General features: G+C 44.7%; 1 protein-coding gene across 4 annotated transcripts in view; it reads right to left on the bottom strand.

Moving 5' to 3' along the window:
* Positions 1–23,059, bottom strand: part of Trim55 (tripartite motif containing 55) — a 48,503-nt gene that overhangs the window by 4,345 nt on the left and 21,099 nt on the right. The window contains exons 5-10 of one of the 4 annotated variants that reach the window (XM_028864528.2): positions 20,759–20,992; positions 20,480–20,502; positions 20,270–20,394; positions 18,671–18,918; positions 17,135–17,422; positions 15,796–15,883 (exon numbers count right to left, since the gene is read on the bottom strand). In XM_028864528.2, the coding sequence (XP_028720361.1) occupies positions 15,796–15,883; positions 17,135–17,422; positions 18,671–18,918; positions 20,270–20,394; positions 20,480–20,502; positions 20,759–20,992 (1,006 nt within the window). The remainder of the gene's footprint in view (positions 1–15,795; positions 15,884–17,134; positions 17,423–18,670; positions 18,919–20,269; positions 20,395–20,479; positions 20,503–20,758; positions 20,993–23,059) is intronic. The other 3 variants (XM_028864527.2, XM_028864529.2, XM_028864530.2) reach the window with 3 other exon arrangements.

The following is a 23,059-nucleotide window of genomic DNA, read 5'->3' as shown; positions in this document are numbered from 1 at the left end:
TGCCTGTGAGGTCCTTTCCAGAGCGCTTTCACAGAGGATCTAGGACAAACTGTGAATGACCAGGGCATGCCTGTGAGGTCCTTTCCAGAGCGCTTTCACTGAGGATCTAGGACAAACTATGAATGTAGACAGAAGCATTTGTGGGTTGTGGTCCCAGACTGGATAAAAAGCAGAGAAAGGAGGAAAGCCTGCTGAGCACCAGCATTCACCTCTCTGTTCCTGACTGAGGATACAATGTGACCAGCTGCCCTGTGTTCCGACTCATGCCTCCCTTACCATGATGGACTGTGGCCTCAAACTAGGAGCCACAATGTACTCTCCCTCCCTCCCTCTTTTCCTTCCTCCCTCCCTCCCTCTTTTCCTCCCTCCCTGCCTGCCTGCCTTTTGTCAAGAATCTGTCAAAGTGACAGGAAGAGCAGCTAACACCGTGGCAAAACTGTATAGCCATCATTTGACACTGTGCTTGAAGGCCACAGCAATACAGGTAATTGGATCCCCTGGAACTGGAGTTACAGTTGTAAGCGGCCTTGTGTGTGCTGGGAACTGAACCCAGGTCCTCTGCAAGTGCTCTTAACCATTGAGCCATCTCTCAAGCCCTGGAATACAGATAACTGGACAAATACAAATTTTCATCATAAAAAGAACAGGAAGTGGAAGAAAGAGGCAGCATTAACTTTGTCTCAACTCTTAACGGGATTTGGCCAAAATTCCCAGACACATGCAGCAGCAGCATGAAATGATGTCCCTTTCCTCAAACATTCTGCTTAGGCTATTCATAAGACGAGACTCTCAAGGGACACAGAGTGCTTTCTTCTCCTTTGCTATTGCTTTACTACTGCATCAAATGTACTTTGAGAAGGATAAGTGAGTGTCTGCTTATCGCACTGGGGTATGGCCTCACTCCACTGGAGAGCCGGGTAAAGTGAGGCATTCCCTTTCAGAGACACGTGCTATGTAGGCATCATCCTTGATCCCCCCCCCCCGCCCGCCCGCCCCATGTCACCTAGAATCACTTCTTGCTGATGGAGATTAAGGAACATGCATCCTGCCAGAGGCTGATGGGTAGCAGAATCTTAGCAGGTCAGCTCCAGGTCATGGATGGTGTACAGTAGTTAAAACAAACAAACAAACACACACATGAACTAGTTGTAAACATCAAAAATTCAGGAGTGAAGGTACAAAGAGATGGCTACTGTTCATTGTTGGTGGGAATGTAAAATGGTACAGTCATTACAGAACATAGTATTGGGGAGACTCACAAAATTAAACATGGGCCAGCTGAGTGGCTCAGAGGGTACACGTACTCGCCATCAAGCCTGACTATCTCAGTTTGACTCTCCAGGACCCATATGGTGGAAGGAGGAAACTGACTCCCACAAGTTTTCCTGACCTACACATACGTCATCTCCCAGGTCCTCCCCTGAAGTAAATGCAATAAAAATATTTTGAAAATTAAACAGATACCATGTGGTTCAACGATTCCACATCTGTGTATATGCTCAGAAGAACTGAGAGAAAGAATTTGCACATTCACACCATGCCAGAGCAATGTGATTCATAACAGCCAAGAAACAGAAGCAAGCCTTGGGTGCCTCCTTAGAGGAAGGAATAAATTAACTACGCCATGGACGTAAATGAATATTGCTCAGCTTAAAAAAGTAAGAGACCCATACAGTAGCCAAATTCATAGAAACAGAGGATGATTGGCCAGGGCCTGGGGCCAGAGGAGGCAGGATTGGAAGTTTTTGTTTAATGGGTATTACATTTCATTTCTGCAAGATGAAAACTCTCCAGGATTAGTCACAAAATGTGAATATAGTTAACATTGCTGACATGTACAATAAGACACGGTGACGTTGATAAATTTTATGTTCTCCTTCCTTTGTCCCCAACACAACCCTTTCTCAAACGTGACCTAATAGGAAAATCTGCACTTAGAACTTCTTGTGAACAAAGAAGGAGTGTGCGTACGTGATTGGCATGCCGAGCCGAGGAGTCCCAGGCCCTGGATGGGTTGTGTTCCCTCCTCCCAAGTGCCTACAACTCACTTCCTTCTCTTGCCTTCCCGCTATAACTGTGAGAATCCACTGAGCCTGTCAGGAAGCTTGCACACTTGCTGTGGTTCGAGTGGAGGTGAGAGGACAGGGGACTCCATCTTGTATTTATGCTTCTGTCAACACGTGTCTGTCATCTGGGCCTATTCTGTCACTAATACTGCTTGGTTGATAAAGGTACACAGCTTGTAGTGGACTTTGTTTTGAGTGGGGCTGAAGCTGGCACACAGGGCCTCATTGTACACACTGACCATCAGTTCTGCCCCAGATTTATATTCCAGCCACAGCTCACCGCTCTTACTGGGTTATTTTTTGGTAGGAAATCGTTTACAAAAAAGTAAAAATGCTCAGTGCAGCTTTTAGGTGGATTTCTATGTTTAGTGTGATGAATTAAGGCCCGGGGGAGCCAAAGTGAATCTGTGGCAAGGTTCTTGGCAATGAAATCATGACAATGTTGTCAGATTCACTTGAGAGCAAAGCAGCCCCTGGGTGCTGATCATGGGGTTCTCATTGAGTGTAGTAGAGAGCTCACATGAGGCTGGCCTGGGGGGTCAGGTCAGCAGTCCCCTTTCCCTAAATGCCTCTGCCTCACATACTCCACTGGATCAATAAAACTGAACAAGTGCTGTCCTAGCTTTCACTCAGACACAAGTGTCTGAAGCCACACTTAGGGAGGACATTCTTTTAAGCTGGCCCAAAGCAGAAGGGTGAACACGTTCCCACTAGCAATGAGGAATCCCAGCTGCCTGCCAGCTTCCCAGGGTGTGCATAGCATCCCCATACTTGCCCTTTTCCAAATGCTCATTCTCTGTGCCCCATTTCAATTTATCATAGCCAGGTTCTACTTTTCAGGTGATCAAATGCACTTCAATAAAATCATTAATGTGACGACTTAATGTGCAACCCCAGATAACATATTACTTAAGAATGTCAGTGTCTTACTGCAAGAGATAAATGATACTGGGCCATTGAAGGGATGCTGGATTTGGGGGAGACGGTGGATCCAAGTGCCCATACTCAGGCTGCCACATCTCAGTGTCAGAGCGGCAGTGGATGCCAATGAGAAATCTAACCTGACAGAATTTGGTTACTACTGCGTGATAAATGTCATTCCTTTTAGGTCAGTTAAAAAAAAAAAAAACACAACCTTTGCCCAGCTATAACAAAATCTGCTTGCCTTGATGAATGTGGGTAGGAAGAACAAGGCTGGACTTGAGGTTTCCAAATGCACAGCCATCCAGCCTCCGTCTTGCACCTGCTAGGCTGGATCAGAGAATCAAAGCCTGATGTTCGAAACAGGTGTGAGCAGAAATCTTGAGTATTTAGAATGCTGATTCAAAAAGAACAAATCCAAGACTTGGTCTGCTTAGCATTTCTGAACCTTGGGTAGTTTAAGTGTTACACGCTCAGAGTGGGAAGATGAGGACAGGCCAGGTCCTTAGCCCATGAATGGTAAAAGCAACTGAAGTGTGTCCTGTGGCTGTAAGCCTTGGGGACAACAGAGGCACTTCTTTCACAAGAATATAGGCATTTCTGCTCAGAACCAAGCAAGCAGCATGTGTTACCGTGAGGCACAGAGTGGGGAAAATTTTACCCAGTCTTCGTGAATGTTAGGGAAGAAAAAATAGGGATTCTCTAAACAGGCCAGGAAAGAACACATTCACTAAAGAACTTCTCTTCTTGAGAGGTTTTGTGTTCCCACACACTGAGTGATGAGGTGAGGGATGGAGTGGATCTTTTTTTCTGTAGACCAGGCTGGCCTTGAACTCACAGAGATCCGCCGGGCTCTGCCTCCTAAGTGCTGGGATAAAAGGCGTGTGCCACCACCGCCCGGCTAAGTGGATCTTTCTTGGGAAGTGAATACCAGAGCCAGAGCAACGTTCTCAGACAACATTAAATTTACTCACACTTTCTTAACCCTGAGGGGGATGCTGGAGTGTGTCCTGCTTTGCCTGTTTCAGACATGGTTCCTAGGTATTGGCAGGGTCAGAGCGAAAAGCAGATTATCGATGTTGATATACAGCCAGCCTTCTTTTCAAGTATGGCTCTGACAGCTGTGTCTGTATGGTGTCCGTGTGTGTTCTCATTCTTACTGAGGATGAGTCATGATATTCACACAACCGTTTCTCTACGTTGTACTAAGCAAACATATCAAATATGAGATTCAAGATGGGGCTAACTGAACACTAGAAGACAGGAGGTCTTAGTTTAAATGAAACTCAAAGATTGGCTCATTCATTTGCAATGGACAGAAGCGGAGGCCTTGAAAGCTCCCCCTGCTGCTTTGCAAAGCTGTGCGACCCATCATGAGTGGTGAGTCAAAGCAGGGGCCTCTCAGCCGCATGGATACCAATGTGGAGAGATTCACCCACTCTTCTAAACGCCAGGGTGACCTCCATAACACTGCACACCACACTCTGAGGTGAAGGGTGTAGACAAAACCAGTGCCCTCCCAACTGCTGTGTGATCCCGAGCAAGTCCTCAGGGTCCTTACTTCTGTACAGAGCTGATGTGGGGATCAAGCAAAAGACTCCATGCATGAGAAGAAGCAAGGTACACACACACTACAGGCCCCAGCATTTGCCATGGAGTTTGGGGTGTATTAGACAATGCCGTACTTTGCTGGCAGTGCCAGAAAAATGTGCTTCATGGAAATCACTGAGACACACAAATCAACACAAAATAACAAGCAGGATGGACAGCACTAGCAAGGGGCTGAGGTCAAATCAGAACAAAAGATACTTGAAAATACAGGGAGCAAACCACCATCTCTGTCCCAACAGCTCTCCAGAGCATCCCCAGTGCCCAGCTCCCCCCAGTGCCCTCCCCAGTGCCCAGCTCCCCCACAGTGCCCTCCCCAGTGACCAGCTCCCCCACAGTGCCCTCCCCAGTGACCAGCTCCCCCACAGTGCCCTCCCCAGTGACCAGCTCCCCACAGTGCCCTCCCCAGTGCCCAGCTCCCCACAGTGCCCTCCCTAGTCCCCAGTGCCCAGCTCCCCACAGTGCCCTCCCCAGTGACCAGCTCCCCCAGAGAGTCATCCCTACTGCCCGCTCAAAAAAATCTGGGGAAATGAATTCACCACATGCCTGCAAACAGTTTACATAGTATTTGGCTTTTTAAAAAATGGATACATCCAATTTATTTCTCTCCTAAAGTGGCATTTACTATTTGCTCCTATGAAACAGAGCCTATAATTTCAGGATTGGTTTGTCTATTTGATCTTTCAGTAAAACAATCAAATTGATGATTATTAGAATGTCACTTTCTCAGCAGAGGGGAAAAGTACAAAAATAAATATAGTTGCAATGTTGTAAGATACCGAGCAAAAGCAGTGTTAATAGAATGGTCTCCTTGAAACCTACTCACTGAGAAAAACCTTATTTCTGCTTACAACAGTCTTCTATATAAAAGGGACAGAATCTCACCATCACATCCCATAACTGCTAGGATTACTAAATCCTGACAATGTTATCTGTAGATGGAGGCCCTTCCTGAACGCCATCAGCTTGCACTTGCTTTCTTACAGTGGGAATTCTAGCACCAGGGTGCCCACAGAACGGTGACGTGTAAGCTTGCTTCTCGTAAAGCACTGAGCAATCGATCTCGGTAGGGGTTTCTGCTTGAAAATAACTTGATACCCTGGATCCCTCCTTAAATTTAGGGAACATAGTTAAATTCTTATTCAGTTCTGTTTGTTTGGAAAATTAAGTAGATCGTTTCAAAGAACACAAGACACACAGTCACACTCAAGGGAAATCATGTTCTCGGTCTCCTGCTTGTCTTTGCTTTCTTCTTTCATTTTTTTAAATGCAATGACTACCTTGTGAGATTCATCTCACATATAGAAGCTCCTTGGCCCTCTTGCCTCTCAGTCTCCAGTGGCAGTTGAGGGAATGTTTATATTTGAAGCCACAGTGGATGGGTTAGTCTCAAAGGTCATTTGTATAAAACGTGACTTTTTTTTTTTTTTTTTTTTTTTTTTTTTTTTTTTTTTTTTTTTTTTTTGCATGTAGCACCGGTTGGAGATACAGAGCTTCACACTGCTTGTTAGCTTTGGAACTTTGACTGGTTGCTCATGCTGGCCTATAATATAGATATATAGGATATAGATATGATAGGATAAAAGGGTAGATTAATGAACCTACTATTAAAGAACAACTTGTTTAAAATGTTTTACATTTGGTATAGATTATAGTTTATTGATATGAGTTTAAACTTAATTTTATTATACTGTATATATATATTTCTATTCTCGTATACATAGATATATTTCAGATAGATAAGTAATCTTCAAATACTTCAAAGACCTAGAGAATATGGCATTAAATAACTTAGAATTCTGTTGATGTGAGATACAATTGCTCCTGGCAGCACCAATTTGATCCCGAGAGAATGTTGGGCTTCTAAGACATTTCCATTTGGAAGTTTGTCTTCTTGGCACAAAATGGCCTACTGGGCAAAGAACTGCCCTTGCCTCGACTGCTGACAGTACGAATGCAATGCTGTCCTTTCTGGACAAGCGGGACACAAGGAAAGCGACCACTGTACTCTGCCAAGACAGGGTAAGATGATCTTTCAGAATTCCTGCTTCTGAAAATGGTCTGTCAGATACTCTAGGCCTGTAGCCAATTTGAATGCACCAACAATGCTGATAAACATTAGGTGACTGTCCAGGCTGCCAGCTGTCTCTGTCTACCCTGCAAGACTCCTGAAAGTTGCTTGCATCATTCTCCCGTTTCTCAGGTATTATTATATCCTTCTGAGGTCTTTGATGTAGTTGAAACTAGATAGTCACAATTTTCCTTAGTTATGATAAAAGATAAGTTAGATATAAAACCTTAAACTCACAAATATAAGATAGATAGGATATCTTCTTTAATATTGTAACTGTAATTCTTACTCGATAATTGTTTTGCTATATGTAATTTTACTATGTTAAAGTTAAAACCTTCCTTTTTGAAAAAGAAGAAAAGGGGAAGTGCTGTGGATATCGCTCTGTATAAATAAACACTGATTGGCCAGTAGCCAGACAGGAAGTATAGGCGGGACTAACAGAGAGGAGAATTGAGGGAACAGGAAGGCAGAGGGGGAGACTGCTGGAGCCGCCGCCAGGACAAGGAAGATGTAAGGTACCAGTAAGCCACGAGCCACCTGGCAAAGTATAGATTAATAGAAATGGGCTAAATATAAGAGTAAGAGCTAGACAATGATAGGCCTGAGCTAATGGCCAAGCAGTTTTAATAATGTAAGAGTCTGTGTGCTTATTTTATAAGTGGGCTAAGTGACTGCCGGGACTTGGAGGGAGCTGGAGAGAAATTCTCCAGCTACAGGCCTAGGGAAATGGGAACACTGGGTGGCATTTGATAGGGGTTCAGATCTGGAAACACACTGCTCTGAGAGCCTAAGAACTAAAGACTAGCTATGAGCACAGGCCTCTACTCATCTTTCCAGTCATGTTCTTTCTTTCTTCCTCCTCCAGTCCCTTTCAACTTCTTTCCATTTCTCTCTTCTTTCATCAGCTTAATTGATTTTTTTCTCGGGGAGCATTTTTATAACATGCACGTTTTTAGATCCTGGATGATAACAAGGACAGCTGTGAGCTGCATTTCTCTGTGACACTTCCCCATAGCTTCTGTCTGTAATAAGCCACCGAAGTTAACCTGCACACAACCCCCTTCTATGTGAGGGTGAGGTTCTTCAAGGCATGGGGGACCCACATTGCTGCTGAGACTCTATGTCTGAGAAGATGATAAGCCAGGTAGAAGGGAGCTGGGGACACAGAACAGACCACCACATCCTCTTTGGACACTTGGATCAGTGCTTCTCAGCAAACAGGCCACTGAAGTACCCGCTCATGACAGAGTATCCTCCGCAGTTCTATGCCACACTTCAACACGTGCACATGAGGTGATGCTAAACAGAATTCATTGACAAGGACTTGTGAATGAAACCATAAGAAAGATCACACACATGCATTAGAATGGCTGAAATATAAAGCACGATGCAGTGCCCCATCAGCTAATATGGAGAGGAGCTGGAACGCCTACATTCTTAGTGGGAAAACAATATCAATAGACTATGGAAAAACAGATTCACAACTGCTAGTGAAGTTAGTTATACAACGACATACAACCTAACAGTTCCATTCCTAGGTACTTACTCAAAGTTGCTTAAGGGACAACCGTGGGCATAGGTACGTCATGAAAATGCTCAGAGATCTTAGCTGATAAATCAGCTGAAATTAAAACTAAAAGCAGCCCTACCAAATGGATCACGAGATTGAGACGTTCAGCTCAGGTACTCAAGAGTCTCAACCATCCTGGCACTTGCTGCCCTGGGCCTGTGTATGGCTGAGGGAAGAAAGGACACCAGGTGTGTTGGATCCAGGCTATGATGCTTTCCCTGAGGGCTGCTATCAGGAATAACGCCTAAGGATTTAACACCATTCTCCTCCAGGATCCTCCCTTGCACCACCACTTATGGTTTCAACAAATCATGGCAGCTACAACCTGTATATGAGAAAGAGGACCATCTGTAGACCCCTCAGAGCACGCAGGTACGAGAGAAGAGATGAGTGTGGTTATTTAGAAATACTTCATTGTAGCAGGAATCTTAAAAGTTCTTATTAATAAAATCAAACCCGAGGCCAGTTATCAGGGTCAATGCTGGTAGATCAGAGAGACAGAACAAGCCACAGCTATCTCACCTCGCCGGATCCTCAGCTGGTCTTGTCTCCTCAGACTGGAGGCCTCTGAGTCCTCATCCGGAATGGGTCTCAGCTGAATTACTGCTCAAAAGCCTGAATGCTTATCCAGCCAAATGCTTAACCAGCCAAAAGCCTCTAGTTTCTGGTCCTCACGCCTTATATATCTTTCTGCTTTCTACCACCACTCCCTGGGATTAAAGGTTGGCTTTCTGGGATTAAAGGCATGTCACCATGCTTGGCTATTTCCAATGTGGCCTTGAACTCACAGAGATCCAGAGGGATTTCTATCTCTGGAATGCTAGGATTAAAGGTGTGAGTGCCACCATTTCCTAGCCTTTGTATCTAGTGGCTGTCTGTTCTCTGACCCCAGATAAATTTATTAAGGCACACAATATTTTGGAGAACACAATACCACCACACTTCATCTTGGAATTTCTTGAGGAAAATGTAACAATGTTAAATATGAAAGTACCAAAATAAAGTTTCAAAATATATGCAGCAAACCCCCAAATAGATCTGCAAGGTCTATCTCAGTAAATTCTTAAGTATAGTAAATGATCTCAAAACTCCTTTCTCAGCCATTGATAGAACCGCTAAGAGAAGATCAGAATGAGTGCTGCAGATCAGAACAGCATCATCAATCTGTAACTGGTGTTCATAGACAATGGCAATCACAACAGGAAAGTCCTGTATTTCCCGGAACACTTTAACATTTGCCAAGTTGAGTCACATTCTAGGTTGTAAAACTTAATAAACTCAGAAGGGTGGGAGTGTAGAGAGCAATTCTCTTTCCATAATAGGATCAAATTAGAAGTCAAACAGAAAAATCTGGGAAAAAAATCTCCAAATGTCTCAAATGTTAGCAATCCTCATCGAAATAAACCATTCACTAGTGAAGAAATCAGGACACTAATCAACAAATGTTTTTAATAAAATGAAAAGAAAATACAACAACACATGAAAGCGTGTGGGAAATGCCAAAATAATGAGCCCTATGGCGTGGAACATTCATATCAAAGAACATCATAAAAAAAGAAAGATAAGAAAAAGTAAACACACAGAGACAAACAATAAATAATAGAAATAAGTAAAACAGAAAACAGACCAAAAATGAAGAAAAACGATAAAACTGAAAGCTAATTCTTCAAAAGATTAGTAAAAATAGCAAATAGGAAAAGCCATTTTGAAAGCAGATCAAAGCTTATTTGCTTGAAGGTTTTTTAAAACTGTACTAATCAGCTGGTAGAAAACACAGAACAGTGACACAAAGCAGAACTGGGAAATAGACCCACACAGGTACGGCCCACTACCTTTCCAGAAGGAAGGTGTGTGTGTGGGGGTCTTTTCAACAAAGACAAGAAGAATGTGTTGGTGGATCAGTGGACAAGGATTTGGAGCCAAGAGAGGAAAGAGCACCTGCTGCCTCACCTTGCACCTTCAAACAGCACAATTACACTAGAACCGAAGAGCTAAAAGGATAAAAATAGTTCTTAAATAGAACAACACAAAGCAGAAACCGTAGAGGTAAAGTGATAAGTTAGAGTTAATAAAAGCCGAAGGTAGATTTATACTTCAAAGCAATACTGTTAAAGACTAGGGAAATTTGGGAGGCAACCAAAACATTTTAAATAACTGTACTGATAGCTGCAAAAGGACACAAATTTGTCACAACTCAGTAAACTGTATGCTTACATGGGGTAAGTTTCAGTGTATGGATAGCTCAATAAAGCTGACTTTAAAAGTCACACATCTTCACCCGCCTCACATTAGGACTGCCTGCCTCTACTGTGTCTGTCTTGCCTTGGGTCTACTGAGCCGCAGAAGATCTTTAAGAATCCTTTCATGGACTTGAGGGTGCAGTCAACACAGACTGAATGGAGGAACACCTGTGCAACTGCCGAGCTATACATGGGTACCCGGGAGATACCTGTAAATCAGCGTGAGAAGCAAGGGGGCATGGTCTCTGTGAGAACTTAGTAACAGTAAATGCAATTTGAGAAATGCAAAGGATTGTCCATTCCCCAGGCACCTAGCCTTCTGTTACTCTGAATGGCTTGTGTCCAGCCCAAGTCTGTAGCTCCCCCGGAAAACATTCTGAAACACACACATTCCAAACTCCTCAGTACTAGGCCTTCAGTTTCTAAAGCTGTCTAAATAAATGAGTCAACGCATTCAGTCCCCTTACTTTCCCAGAGAGGAAGCCGAGGCTCAAACAAATGGAATGATCAGTCAGACATAGCTAGAACTGAAGCCCTTTCCCTTAATCACACTGATCTCTGCATTCCCAGGAGCCTTGGCAGAATTTCTACATGAGCTGAGTATCTATTCTCAGGCTTAGAGAATGGAAAAGTAGACAGTCTATTCTTGGAACGGCAAATAGCTATAATACGGTAAAGTTTTCATCTCTTGTCACTATAGCTCTATCTTCTAGTGAGACAGTTGACAGGAAAAGCAGAAAGTTTCTTCACAGTGCTTCTCTCTCTCTCTCTCTCTCTCTCTCTCTCTCTCTCTGTGTGTGTGTGTGTGTGTGTGTGTGTGTGTGTGTGTGTGTAGTGGAAGGGGCGGTGTCTCTGACCTTGAGCACCTGCTATGCCCAGCTCAAGTATCAGCCAGAGCAGCTGCTGAGTCCACCAACCACCGACAGAGACAATTTTCCGGAAACTCCCTTCCCTGTACAACTCCAGTTAAGTGTTGTGGATGGATTCTTCCATGGGAGTGCCTTCAGTAACACTAAGAGGGGAGGAAGAGGAACAGAGGCAACATGCCCTCCTGCTGCTCCCACCTCTGGGAAAACTGCATTGCTGAGTGAGGTGTGGTGGTGCACGCCTTTAACCCTAGCACTTGGGAGGCAGAAGCAGGAGATCGCAGTGACCGGCCAGGCAGGACGATATTGGGAGACCTTGTCCCCAAAATATTTAATCGCCACACATATTCACAATAAAATGCTCACTTGGAGAGGACAAGGATGGGGGCAGCCTCACATTAGCACTGGGGAGGGGGTGGACTTTGGGTAACCTGTAACAAGGGCAGTGGGTGAAACATGTTAGACCTGGAAATGGTGCCATACTGCATAAATATGTAATGAATTGACCAAATACAAGATGTTTGACCAAGGGCAGTTGTACAGAAATTTGGTGATATTTTATTTGTATGTTAATAAATAAAATTTGCCTGGAGATCACAGGAAATAGAAAGCTGTTTTAAGTAAACACAAAAATTAGGCAGTGGTAGTACACACCCTTAATCCTATCACTGAGCAGGCAGGGTCTCTGTGTGTTCAAGGTCACACTAGGGAACAGAGCCAAGTGTAGTGACACACGCCTTTAATTTCAGTACAAACCATAGAGACCTGGAGGTCTGTACAGACAGACAGAAAGTGACAGAGCTGTGTAGGAAGAGGAAGTGAGGTAGCTGGGCTAAGAGAGCCAATGAGAGGGCAGAACAGCAAGGCAATAAAAGCCTGGGTAGACAGGAAGTCGTGGCATTTGGAAGCTGCAGAGCTGGTGAGGTAGGTTGGCGGGTGGCTCTCACTATTTCCCTCATCTAAGGCTTTCACCCCTATATTTGGCTCCGTGTTTTTTATTTAATAAGAACATTTAGAAATTCATCTACAGGCAGTTGTTACGATTCTGATGAAAACTTAATCTCAAAACTCGTATGGTAAGTGTTCATGGAAGAGGGTCCTGAAAGACTATAAAAGTCTGAACCATTGGATGACTAGAAGGAAACATTCTCTTCTGGACACAGCAGGGCAGCTTCACATATGAGCTCAGGGTGTGTGATGGCATGCACAAAACCTGTGCAAGCCCAAACCAGACCAAATCCCAGCGAGGACAAAGGAGCTGGGCACACAATCCCACCCCAGATGGCAGAGCTGTTGGCGATGCTGCTGTTAGGAGAGAGAGAGTGTGTGTGTTCCCTATACTATAGGTCCTGCAAGTTGACCACTCTCCAGTAGAAGACCACACATCCAAGAATATTTGGGGAGCACAAATCGGTCCTGAAGGATTTATAAAAGAGAGAGACATGCACACAAAGTTGGGTGGGTAGGGAATGGGGTATGAGAATTGGGGAATAGTTGAGAGAGTGGTGAATACGACCAAAATACATTGCATAAAACTCTAAAAATACTCTTAAACATATTTTTTAAATATTTAAGATAAATACATGAAAGCATCAAATGTTATATCTACTAAATTCCCTTTGCATCAGCTAAGCATATAGTAAACATGATCCAGAAGGGTGGTACACACAGGGACAATCTGCCTCTGGCAGCCTGGTCAAACTTTCAGTCTCTGTACAGTCTTTTGGCAGGAATAAGGTTATGAGAAGGTTCAAGTTCATCCTGCAGAAGGTGGGAACTAGCATCTTTAAAGATATAAACTGACAACTGTGATAAATCCCAATTTTGATTTTTTAAAAACAATTATTTTCATAGGAGATGGGGATGAGGATGGCAACAATCCACCTCTAATTGATTAAAAAGTAGCCCCTTGCCAGGCGGTGATGGCACACTCCTTTAATCCCAGCACTCGGGAGGCAGAGCCAGGCGGATCTCTGTGAGTTGGAGGCCAGCCTGGGCTACCAAGTGAGTTCCAGGAAAGGTGTAAAACTAGACAGAGAAACCCTGTCTTGAAAAACAAAAAACAAAACAAAACAAAAAAAAGTAGCCCCTTCATCCCCCAATGCAGAGGGAGCTGATGTCTGTTTTTTTCCATGACCAGATTATGGAAGCATGATGCACCTGTGTTCTGGGGTCACAGGTGGGTTTTACCATGTCAAAGGATATGTGGCAAGCACCTAAGGATAGACCATCGTAAAGGGCTTACAGGTCAGCCACTGGGGCTGAGGTGAGCTTGGAGGTGAGCAATCTACCTTGTGATGTTTGAGCTTCTAAGGCAATGCCACCCTGACCTGGAACTATTTAGTAATGACATCGGTGAATTTTGAGAGGCCTGGTATCACATACATGATGCTCGAGGGTAGAATAGTAGTTCAGGGAGACATTGCAACAAGCTGAATGTACACTGGACAAACAGTTATCTGGTAGCTCTGGCTCTGAGTGTCAAAGTTGCACCAGACATAAAAATTCATTGAGGCCAGGAATTCACTACCGTTGTGGGGGTCTTTACAACTCTATTCATATCCTACTTCAAGAGTTTCTGTGGATATTGTTCTGTATAAATAAAATGCTGATTGGCCAGTAGCCAGGCAGGAAGTATAGGTGAGACAAGCAGAGAAGAGAATTCTGGGAACAGGAAGGCTGAGTCAGGGATGCTGCCAGTGTACCAACATGTAAGATACCGGTAAGCCATGAGCCATGTGGCAAGGTATAGATTTATAGAAATGGGTTAACTTAAGATGTAAGAACTAGGTAGCTAGAAGCCTGAGCCATTAGGCTGAACAGTTTAAATAATATAAGCGTCTGTGTGTTTATTTTATTAAAGTGGGCTGTGGGACTGCCGGGGTGTGGTGGGAGCTGGAGAGAAACTCTCCAGCTACAAAGAGTGGTTCCCATTATGATCAGGTTAGCTTTGCTATGTGAAAATGGCTTTTCTCAAACACAAAACCACACAATCAAGGTGCTTTGCAGCAACAAGTAACAATCCACTGCATCCAACCCCACCCTTCCTGCCTCATGCCCGTCTCCCCACACAGGCAGATGAATGTCAGCATACAATGACATGAGCTTGGTGACTGGCAGCCATGAAGCAGGACACTCCCTTACAGCCTCAGAGGATATTGTAAGGAGGTATGGTGACAAGCTTCCAAACCCACATTCTTGGAAGGTAAACAGAACTCTTCAGACAATTATTCAGATCCACAATTAGGTCCTGCTTCCAATAACCATGTTGTTTTCTCTCCCTATTTTTGTCCCTGAACCCATTGCCTGTGATTCCGTTTTACCACAAATAATGTGGAAGGAGGAGCCAGGCAGCTGAAATACCATATGCATGCTCAGGATATTTGAGTGTGCGCAAGGTCACAGCTGACGGTTAGACACAAGGTGGGTGGGGCTTCTGCTCACATGGTGATAGATGCAGCTGGTACCCATGGAGCTCCTACAGCCAGTGCAGAGCAGATGGTTAATGAGATAGAAAGGAGGCCTATCATGGGAGGTCAGGGAGCCAGAAATAGCTGCTGCCTTTTAGCACCAGGGATCCTGGACTGCTTTTTGGCTAAGGGAAAGAGAGGAAGGGTTTAGGCCAGTAGGGCCCTTCACTCAAAAGTTCATGTGCTTGAGTTCATGCGCTTCAAATATTGCTGATTAAATGGGTAACTTTCAAAAGATTACCCAAAAGGTAAGATGTCAGTCCCAAAGCAAACCTCATAGCTTAACTATGAGAAATGTAACTTGAAACAAAAGGCAGGGACTGTTGAACAAAATAGTGGCTTTTCTCTGATTCAGATTCTTATGGTTGCTATGTGCACATTAATGCCTAGCTCTTGATTCAGTGTATCTAATGGCTGCTCTGCTGTAGCATCTTTGTCTCAGAGACTTCCCCTCCAGGGGAAGACCCTGAAGAGAATGAGGGTCCAAAGAGAACCTAGTCATAGTCTAGTGCAGAGGCTGCCCTAGACAGCATTCCTGACAGCAGCTACCTCCTGGGCCTCTTTGGGTAAACAGGGAATCCTGCTCTCAAACCCACAGCAGCCCTGCATGTTCCTGAATGGGTTCTTTGCTATGACTCCCTCTACTATAAGAACAGAGTCCTCACAGTGATGAACGCACCTTGTGCAGATGCACTCCCCCAATGGAGGGCCCATGCCTACTGGATTACTGAATAATTGCCCACGGAGTCACTGTTCTGGGTCAAGGTTCTCATGCAGGAATAGATCATAGAATGGGTTCCCTTCGGAAGGTGCGTGGGCACCTGTACTGTAGGGAGGGAACTTGGGGCCCTGAGTGAACATGGTTTTAGATGACTGAACCTCAAGGCTTGTGGAAAAAGCATCTCTGGGACTAAAGAAGAGGAACTCTATGAGAGAAAATACATGAGGTATTAGTAAACGGAAAAGAAAATGTTTCCTACCCATTAGAGCAAAAATCAAGCACTGAATCTGACTCCAGATGTAGTGGAGAATAAGAAAAGCCAGCAGTGCTAGGCAGATTGCTAACTCCTGTGAGAAAACAAGAGGAAATCTTCACTGACGTCATCACAAATCATTTCTTCCATAGCATTTAGACAAACGTCTTGAGTGGGAGACCTACTATGTGTTCCTCGTGGGAAGACTGCTCTGCTGCTAACGGAAATACCTCTTCCTCCTCAAATATAGACATCTCCATAACGTTTCTAGAAATAATCAGTCCATCCATTGGCTTTGGTTTTTAACCTAAAACTAGCCCTGGAAAGGTTGCTTTACAAACACTTTTGCCGTTTTGTGTCTGCGAATAAAGATCAGGTTTAAAAACCTGGTACGCCTAACTCTCCAAAATGATATCCTTTTGTTACCTGGAGAGACTCGGGTCCACTTGGGCAGACACAATAAAATCATACTGTTTGCTGTCCACTGTCACCTGATGACTCAGGAGTACAGACCCATGGGTGCTGAGTGACAGCTTATTATCCAGGCAACACTCACTCCCCACACCATATTTAGGAATCCCGAGTCTAGAATGACTTACATTCTTCCTCGGAAAGAAACTGCAGATATGGGCTCTTGGAGACATGCAAACATCTAACTAAGCAATAGAAGGAAGACTTGGACTTCAATGTTTATTATAAAAACAAAAGTTTATCAAGCTATATTATCAATATTTTTAAGTTATTAAGAGCTGCCTATAAAAGTGGAGGAAACTCTGTGTTCCTGCCCCCAGGAACCCAAGCTTAGGAAGCACAGATTTCATTGAGCCAAGACTATCTAGCCACGGCAAGCACATTCCTGGAAGACATGAATCCCAGATTATTTCACAGAGCAAATTTAAACCAATTCAAATATGCTCCTTGGTGATTGCTAGGGATGACTCCAAGGCAGGTGATTAGTCTTTGGAAGCCCAAGGGGGAGATTGTAAAGGCCAAGTAAGGGCAAGTGAATTTCTCAAAGAACCAGAGAGTCGGCCAGCCAGTCACTGCAGATAAAAACAGCTTTGCACAGCATGCCTAAGGGCTAGACTTGCTTGCACCGCATCCCCTGGAAAGCCTGGGATGAGGTCACATGGGCAAAGGGAGTTCAGATTCTCTGAGTCTTTGTTTATTCTTGGGTAGAATGCTTAAGTGCAAGCCAGCATTGGAGGATGAGATGTTGCGGCATTCCCCCAGGGCAGTGGCTTCCCTCTGCTCCTTAGAAAGCCCTGCTCTCTGGCTGTGCCTATTCCCGCAGGGTTGTAGCAGGTGTGCAAAAGCATTCACAGAGAAGAGCTTCACCACTAACCTGAGAGGTAGCTGCAGGTGAACTAGATTCCTTACCACTCACTGCTGCCTGCTCATTGGCTGCGGCTTCTGCCACTTCTGCAGACTGCACACTGTAGTCCTCAGCAGCAGGAGGCCCTACTTGCCCCAGACCTTCACTCCCAGGGGTGCAAGGTGGGTTGGAGATGATTTTCCGGTTTTGGCCTTTATACCAACTAGGGTAAAACAAGGGATCCGTGGTTTCCGCTGCTGAAGGGCCTGGAGTTTCAGACTGTGTGGTCTGCTGAGAGCCAATGGGCACCACCTCCCCCTTAATCAGAACAGATGGGGGTCACACAGTAAAAAAGAAGAAGAGGAAAAGCAGTTGGTGTTATTTCCCTTTGGGTTTGAAGACCCTGAGCTCTCTGGGGATGCTGGGGCTGAACGTTCACCACAGTGCTGTGCCTCTGAGGGCATCTACGTGCTTCTGAGCTTGCCTTCCACTAGGTGGGAGCCCCAATAGGGGGGTGAAGCTTTGAGTGAAAAGTTGCGTATGAAATACCACACACGGCAAGTTATTGACCAAAATTAACTCTGGCATTATGCATGGGTCCCCAAATCTGATTTTTAGAAACCAATACTGACCTAATTGATCAAACCCAACCCCCATTAATGTCTGCCTCCTCTCAATGCCAGCACAGCTAGGATGTTCAGAAGGTCAAGGGTTCGAGAAATAAAAACGTTTTATCCTGGATTCCTATGGAGACAGAATACAGAATGCAATTCCATGTCCGGGTTCACTGTGGGGTTTTGGTTCTGTCAATAATCTCAACCCACAGAAGCAGAACCAGGACCCCTCTTTGATGAGCCTGCTTTTCCCACACACCCAGTAACTATATAAATTCTGTATATATATAGGATTCTGTGCATTGGCATGCCCTGGAAGTCAACACAAAAGCCCCAAACTGAACAGTGGCCTTCTAGAAGCCCAGGGAAGCTGATCAGTCACTGCTTTCCTAAGACACCTCTAACCACACTTTTTTCAAATGACAAACAATTGGAAAACCAAGCTGGATTTGCTTGTCCACCGAAGGAAAGATGAAGTTGTGTTTCAGGGTAAGCTACGTGAACTCCTGTGGTTTCTCTCTTTACTTCCTCTATTCTGTGCAGGAGAGTCAATGTTCTGAAGTAGAATCACTTTCATTTCTCACCTCATATAACTTCTGCAAAGTACTCTGTGCTTTCCTTGACTATGCAACAAAAGGTAGCCTACTGTCCCAAGAGCAGCTCTTATTACACACACACACACACACACACACACACACACACACACACACACACACACACACACATTCTTGACAGAGATTGCCACAGATCTGAGAGTGTTGTTGGTATAAATGTGGCATTAAATTAAGTCTTGCCAACCAGCTGTAATGGGGATGAACCCGCTGGATGACCTGGAGGGCATTTCTCCCTGGCCTTGTGACTGTCCTGACCTCCTCTTGTCTTATAGTAGAGTATGTTGTTTAGAGTAGTTGGCAATGAGGCAGTTTGGCAGGAAGGGACTGTGAATGGTTACCTGTGTCACCAGGACATCTGCAGCAGGTGGCATGGATGAAGGTGGCTCTGGAGAGGAAGCAAGAAGTGGCTCCAGGGCAGCCTGGAGCTCTGAGGCAAGCTGCGGGGGCTCTGAGGCTTTTTCTGAGTGTTCCTCTTCCCCCGATGACTCTATCTGAACATTTTCTACCTCTTCTACTTCCGCTGCATCCTCTCCTCCTCCTCCTTCTTCTTCTTCTGTTTCTCCTGCATCCTCTTCATCTTCCTCTTCTAGGGAGAAAAGATCTTTTAAAACTTTTTATGGCTACCATGGTAGCCATGGAAACATAGCACTTACAGCCTAGGGCTAGAGAAGTCACTTCCACTGACACTTGACACTGGTCCAGGTGGACCATGCTGAAACCGTGTGCTCCTCATGTTCACCACGGTAGGGCAAGTGTGGAGGAATCACCGACTTGCTTTCATCTCCGGTACAAAGTTGTCCCCTTCCCCCCATACACCCCCACTCACAGAGCCTGCTCACATTTCTGTCATGGCCATTATATCTGCAATCTCCTTTACAAGTCATAATAATCCATTATGAAGATGTGCCTCTAAACTTGTGTGTGTGAGGCTGGTGCAATTTCATGGAATAGGAAGTGGTCTAGCCCACCGCTGTGTCCGTCTCTCTTTTATATCTACCAGGAGTCAAGGCAGTTAGAGCTGGGGTCAGCTCCAGAGTTATTCTCTCCCTTTCAAGTACTTCATCAGGATAGTTCTAAGAGTGGGAATTCTGAGCCCTGTTGGAGGTTTCCTAGTGGCTGTGCCCAGCAGGACTGCATAAGAGGTTGACTGGACCGTGGGCCTGGGTACCAGGTGTTTGTAAGGGGCCACACTTGGCTGTATCTAGCAAGAGGGAGGTCCTTTGCCCCTCCCCTTGGCATTGTCATTTAAAAAAACCCTTTTGAATAAAGTTCTGGGTCTGGGCCGATGGATAAGGACCCAGGCCCTCCCGAGGCTATGCTGTGTTTCTATCTTTCCTCTCATCGTCTAGGTATCTCTTTCTAGTTAAAATTTCTCACTTCTCCCTACTCAAGAGTACGCTGGATTGTAAAAGTGGTGGCTGGTCCACCGCAGAGCCCAAAGTGAAAGACACAGTCATAGCTCACGGACTCTGTCCTCTTTCCACGCTCTGACTGACCCTGTGACTTGAGACCATCTCGTCTCTGACGTTCGATCAAGTCAGTGTGCTGCCATACCTAGCCCAGACGTCTTCTGTGTTTTCTTTATGCCTCATCTTTAACATTTTTCCTTTACATCACTATGATTCATACTCTGGGATAGAGTTGAAGTTGAGTTATCACCATTTATGTCAATTATTAAGGATTTCATTACCCAGAGTCAAAATTTTGATACTGGCATTAAAACACTATAAAAACCAACAGTCAAAAGCTTTGTGATCATGTGGTGAGACTGAGAATCACATTGGTTTGTGGTCCCTGTGAAGTTACAGATGTCTGTTCTGGAGGGGTCTGCACACACACACACACACACACACACACACACACACACACACCCCATTCCTCTCACCCAACAGTTTTCCCACAATGCAATTCGAAACAGAGTCAAAGAAATAACACACCTCGGTAAAAATCAATTTCACGTATAATTTTCTCTTCTCTATTGAGGTTGACTGTGAAGTGGCTCATGATCTCATAACCCTGTTCAACTTTTTCCATCTGAAATGCCTTGGATGCTTCTGCGATCCTGCAGCAAAGACACTTGTCATTTCCTGCCACTGTTTAATGTCTGACAGCCTTGGGTAAAAACGAAAAAATGTGAAAATACTCACTTTTGTAACAGGGTCTTGGCATTCTGCAAAAGCAAGAAAGATAAGCTTACTTGTCTTGTTTTCATGAAGTTGGTGAGATTTCCTCCACTTGTGACTCAGAATCTCCTAGCTGGACTTCCAAATGCCACCCTCTCTACTTAAACAACACTGAATGGATGACCTTTTAGTTAATAACATAAATTTTTAAATGACATGTGAATAAAATACTGAAAATATGGTCAGAGTTAGCTCTCAGCACCCGCCATGTGGGTTTGTGTCCTTGGTGCCAAAAAGCATTACCTGCAGAAACACGGCCATTTCCGGCTCATCCATGAACTGGATTCCCGACTCCACCAACTTTGATACGTTCTCCAAGTGATCAGAATACTTTCTGATAAGAGCTCGGACGTGCTCCAGTTTCTCCTCTTGTGTCCGGGTGATGGCTTGGGTCATTTCAGTCTTCCTCTCTTCCAGGATGCCATAGAGGTGATCGAACTTCTCACACAGGTCCTGTTTCTGCTTTCGACAGCATTCCTGTTCATTGGGTTAGCCAGGGTTAGCAACGGTCTGTGAGAACGTCTAGCAGAAAAATCGTCCGGGCATTTTAGGAGACAAGAGCATCTACCTCTGGAAGATTTGTAGGGTTTTTCCCCTTTCAGCTGTCTCTGTAGGTACAGACACTGTGGTAGAGTTTTGAAAGCCTTATTTTTAACAGTTTGATATTTAGGTAGACAACTAATATTCAATCGTATTGGCTAAATGAATCAATGATATCTCTCTCTCTCTCTCTCTCTCTCTCTCTCTCTCACCTGTGTGTGTGTTCATATCCATGTGTGTGGACATATGTGTTCCAATGCATGTGTAAGTATGTGTACATGTGTGTGGAAGCCAGAGATCGATGCTTTGTGTTGGTTTGTTTTTTTTTTTTTCAATTTCTGTCCACCATATTTTTTAGACAGTGTCTCTTCCTCTTCAGGGTTGGGGTTATAGGTCACTCTGCTGTGCCTGATTGTTTTGTGTGAGTGCTGAGGATTTGAACTCAGCTCCTCATGTTTGAAGAACAAACAATTCACCAACTGAGCCATTTCTCCAGCCCTGGTCCTCTGGAAAATTTCATAGAAATTAGAACAGGTTTTACATTATACTTTATTTAGATTGCGCAGGCCATATTTGGTGAGGGGAGGTGAAGAAAAACCATGCTACTTCCTAATTTGTACACACTCGCCTTTCTTCCGCATGTAGATTCTACAGCTTCCCACAGGCCTCTGCATCTGGGATTCCCTTCTCCAAACCAAGCAACCGGAAGCAGCCAAATTAGATTTTTTAGAGTACAGTTCTAATCATGTTTTTTCTGTTTGGGATCCCTAACTGTAAACAATAACACTAGCTTTCCTTTATAACACTGTGCTTTCCTGTACCACATGGCTTGTAGTCCGGCAAAAATCGACCACTCCCCTTCCCAGCTCTGGCTCTTCCCTCAGTCTACAACGTCCTTTCCTGCATCACAGCGACAACATGACATCACCTGGAGGGCATTGCTGGAGCGCCACTTCTTACATAGAGCTCCCTGGATCTCTCAGGCTGAGTGTCACCGTTGAACCTTCTGAAATCCCATAATAGCTGCACCCATGGCACAAGTCTGCACCTGGAAGACCATCTATTTACCAAGCACTACTGAAGAGACGGAGATGCTGGGAAACAAGGCAAGTCTGACTCTCACACACATCGTGTGGCCGATGCCTCCTAAGCCCGTGTTAAATCATAACTAATTAGCCCTCCACTGCCCATTCATCTGCCTTCGCTTTTTCCAGCTCCGGTAAGCTTGGCATGTGTGCCAGTGTCCTAAGATCTGACTATCTCTGGGTCCAGGGCTTCAGGGCTGAGAGCAGGTTGTGAGACATAGACCTCACCTAGCTTTCCTGCCCTGAGGACTCAAATAATTTATGTCTGACACCTCTGACCTCACCATGACCTCACTCTGACTCTCATCTTTCAGCTTAGTAAACCATGTTCTCTTGGTTGCCAGGCCTTGCTTTCTTCTTATGCTTACATAAGTTTATTAAATATCTAAACTGTAGTCATCCTTGGGACTAGGCTCTAGATCTCTGCACATGTCCGCTGAGTAGAAGTGTGCTCCACAAGTGCACACAAAGGCCTTCATCCATAGCCCCCAACCCCTTTAGCTTTATTTTATGTGAATGAATGCCTTGCCTGTACCCACGGAAGTCAGAAGATAACTGGATCCCCAGGGGCTGGAGCTACAGATGGTTGTGAGCCACCATGTGGGTGCTGGGGATTGAACCTAGGTCTTCTGTAAGAGTAACTAGGACCCTTAACTACCAATCCATATCTCCAACCCTGGCCTAATTATTTCTTGGCATATGGGTTGTTTTATTTGTTTGTTTGCCTGAGATTGTTTTTATTTTGTTTTGTTGGGGTCTCACATTGAAGATCAGGCTGCCCTAGAACACACTATGTAGCCCAGGCTGGCTTCAGACTTGTAGTGGTCCTCCTGCTTCAGTCTCCCAAGTATTAGTATTACAGGTATACCCACAGCTTTTTATGGGGTGGTGGTGGTAACATAGGGTTTCTTACAGTCCG

Source organism: Peromyscus leucopus, chromosome 5, assembly GCF_004664715.2.
Source record: "Peromyscus leucopus breed LL Stock chromosome 5, UCI_PerLeu_2.1, whole genome shotgun sequence".
Classification (NCBI taxonomy): Eukaryota; Metazoa; Chordata; class Mammalia; order Rodentia; family Cricetidae; genus Peromyscus; species Peromyscus leucopus.
This window is presented reverse-complemented; position numbering and strand designations above follow the sequence as displayed.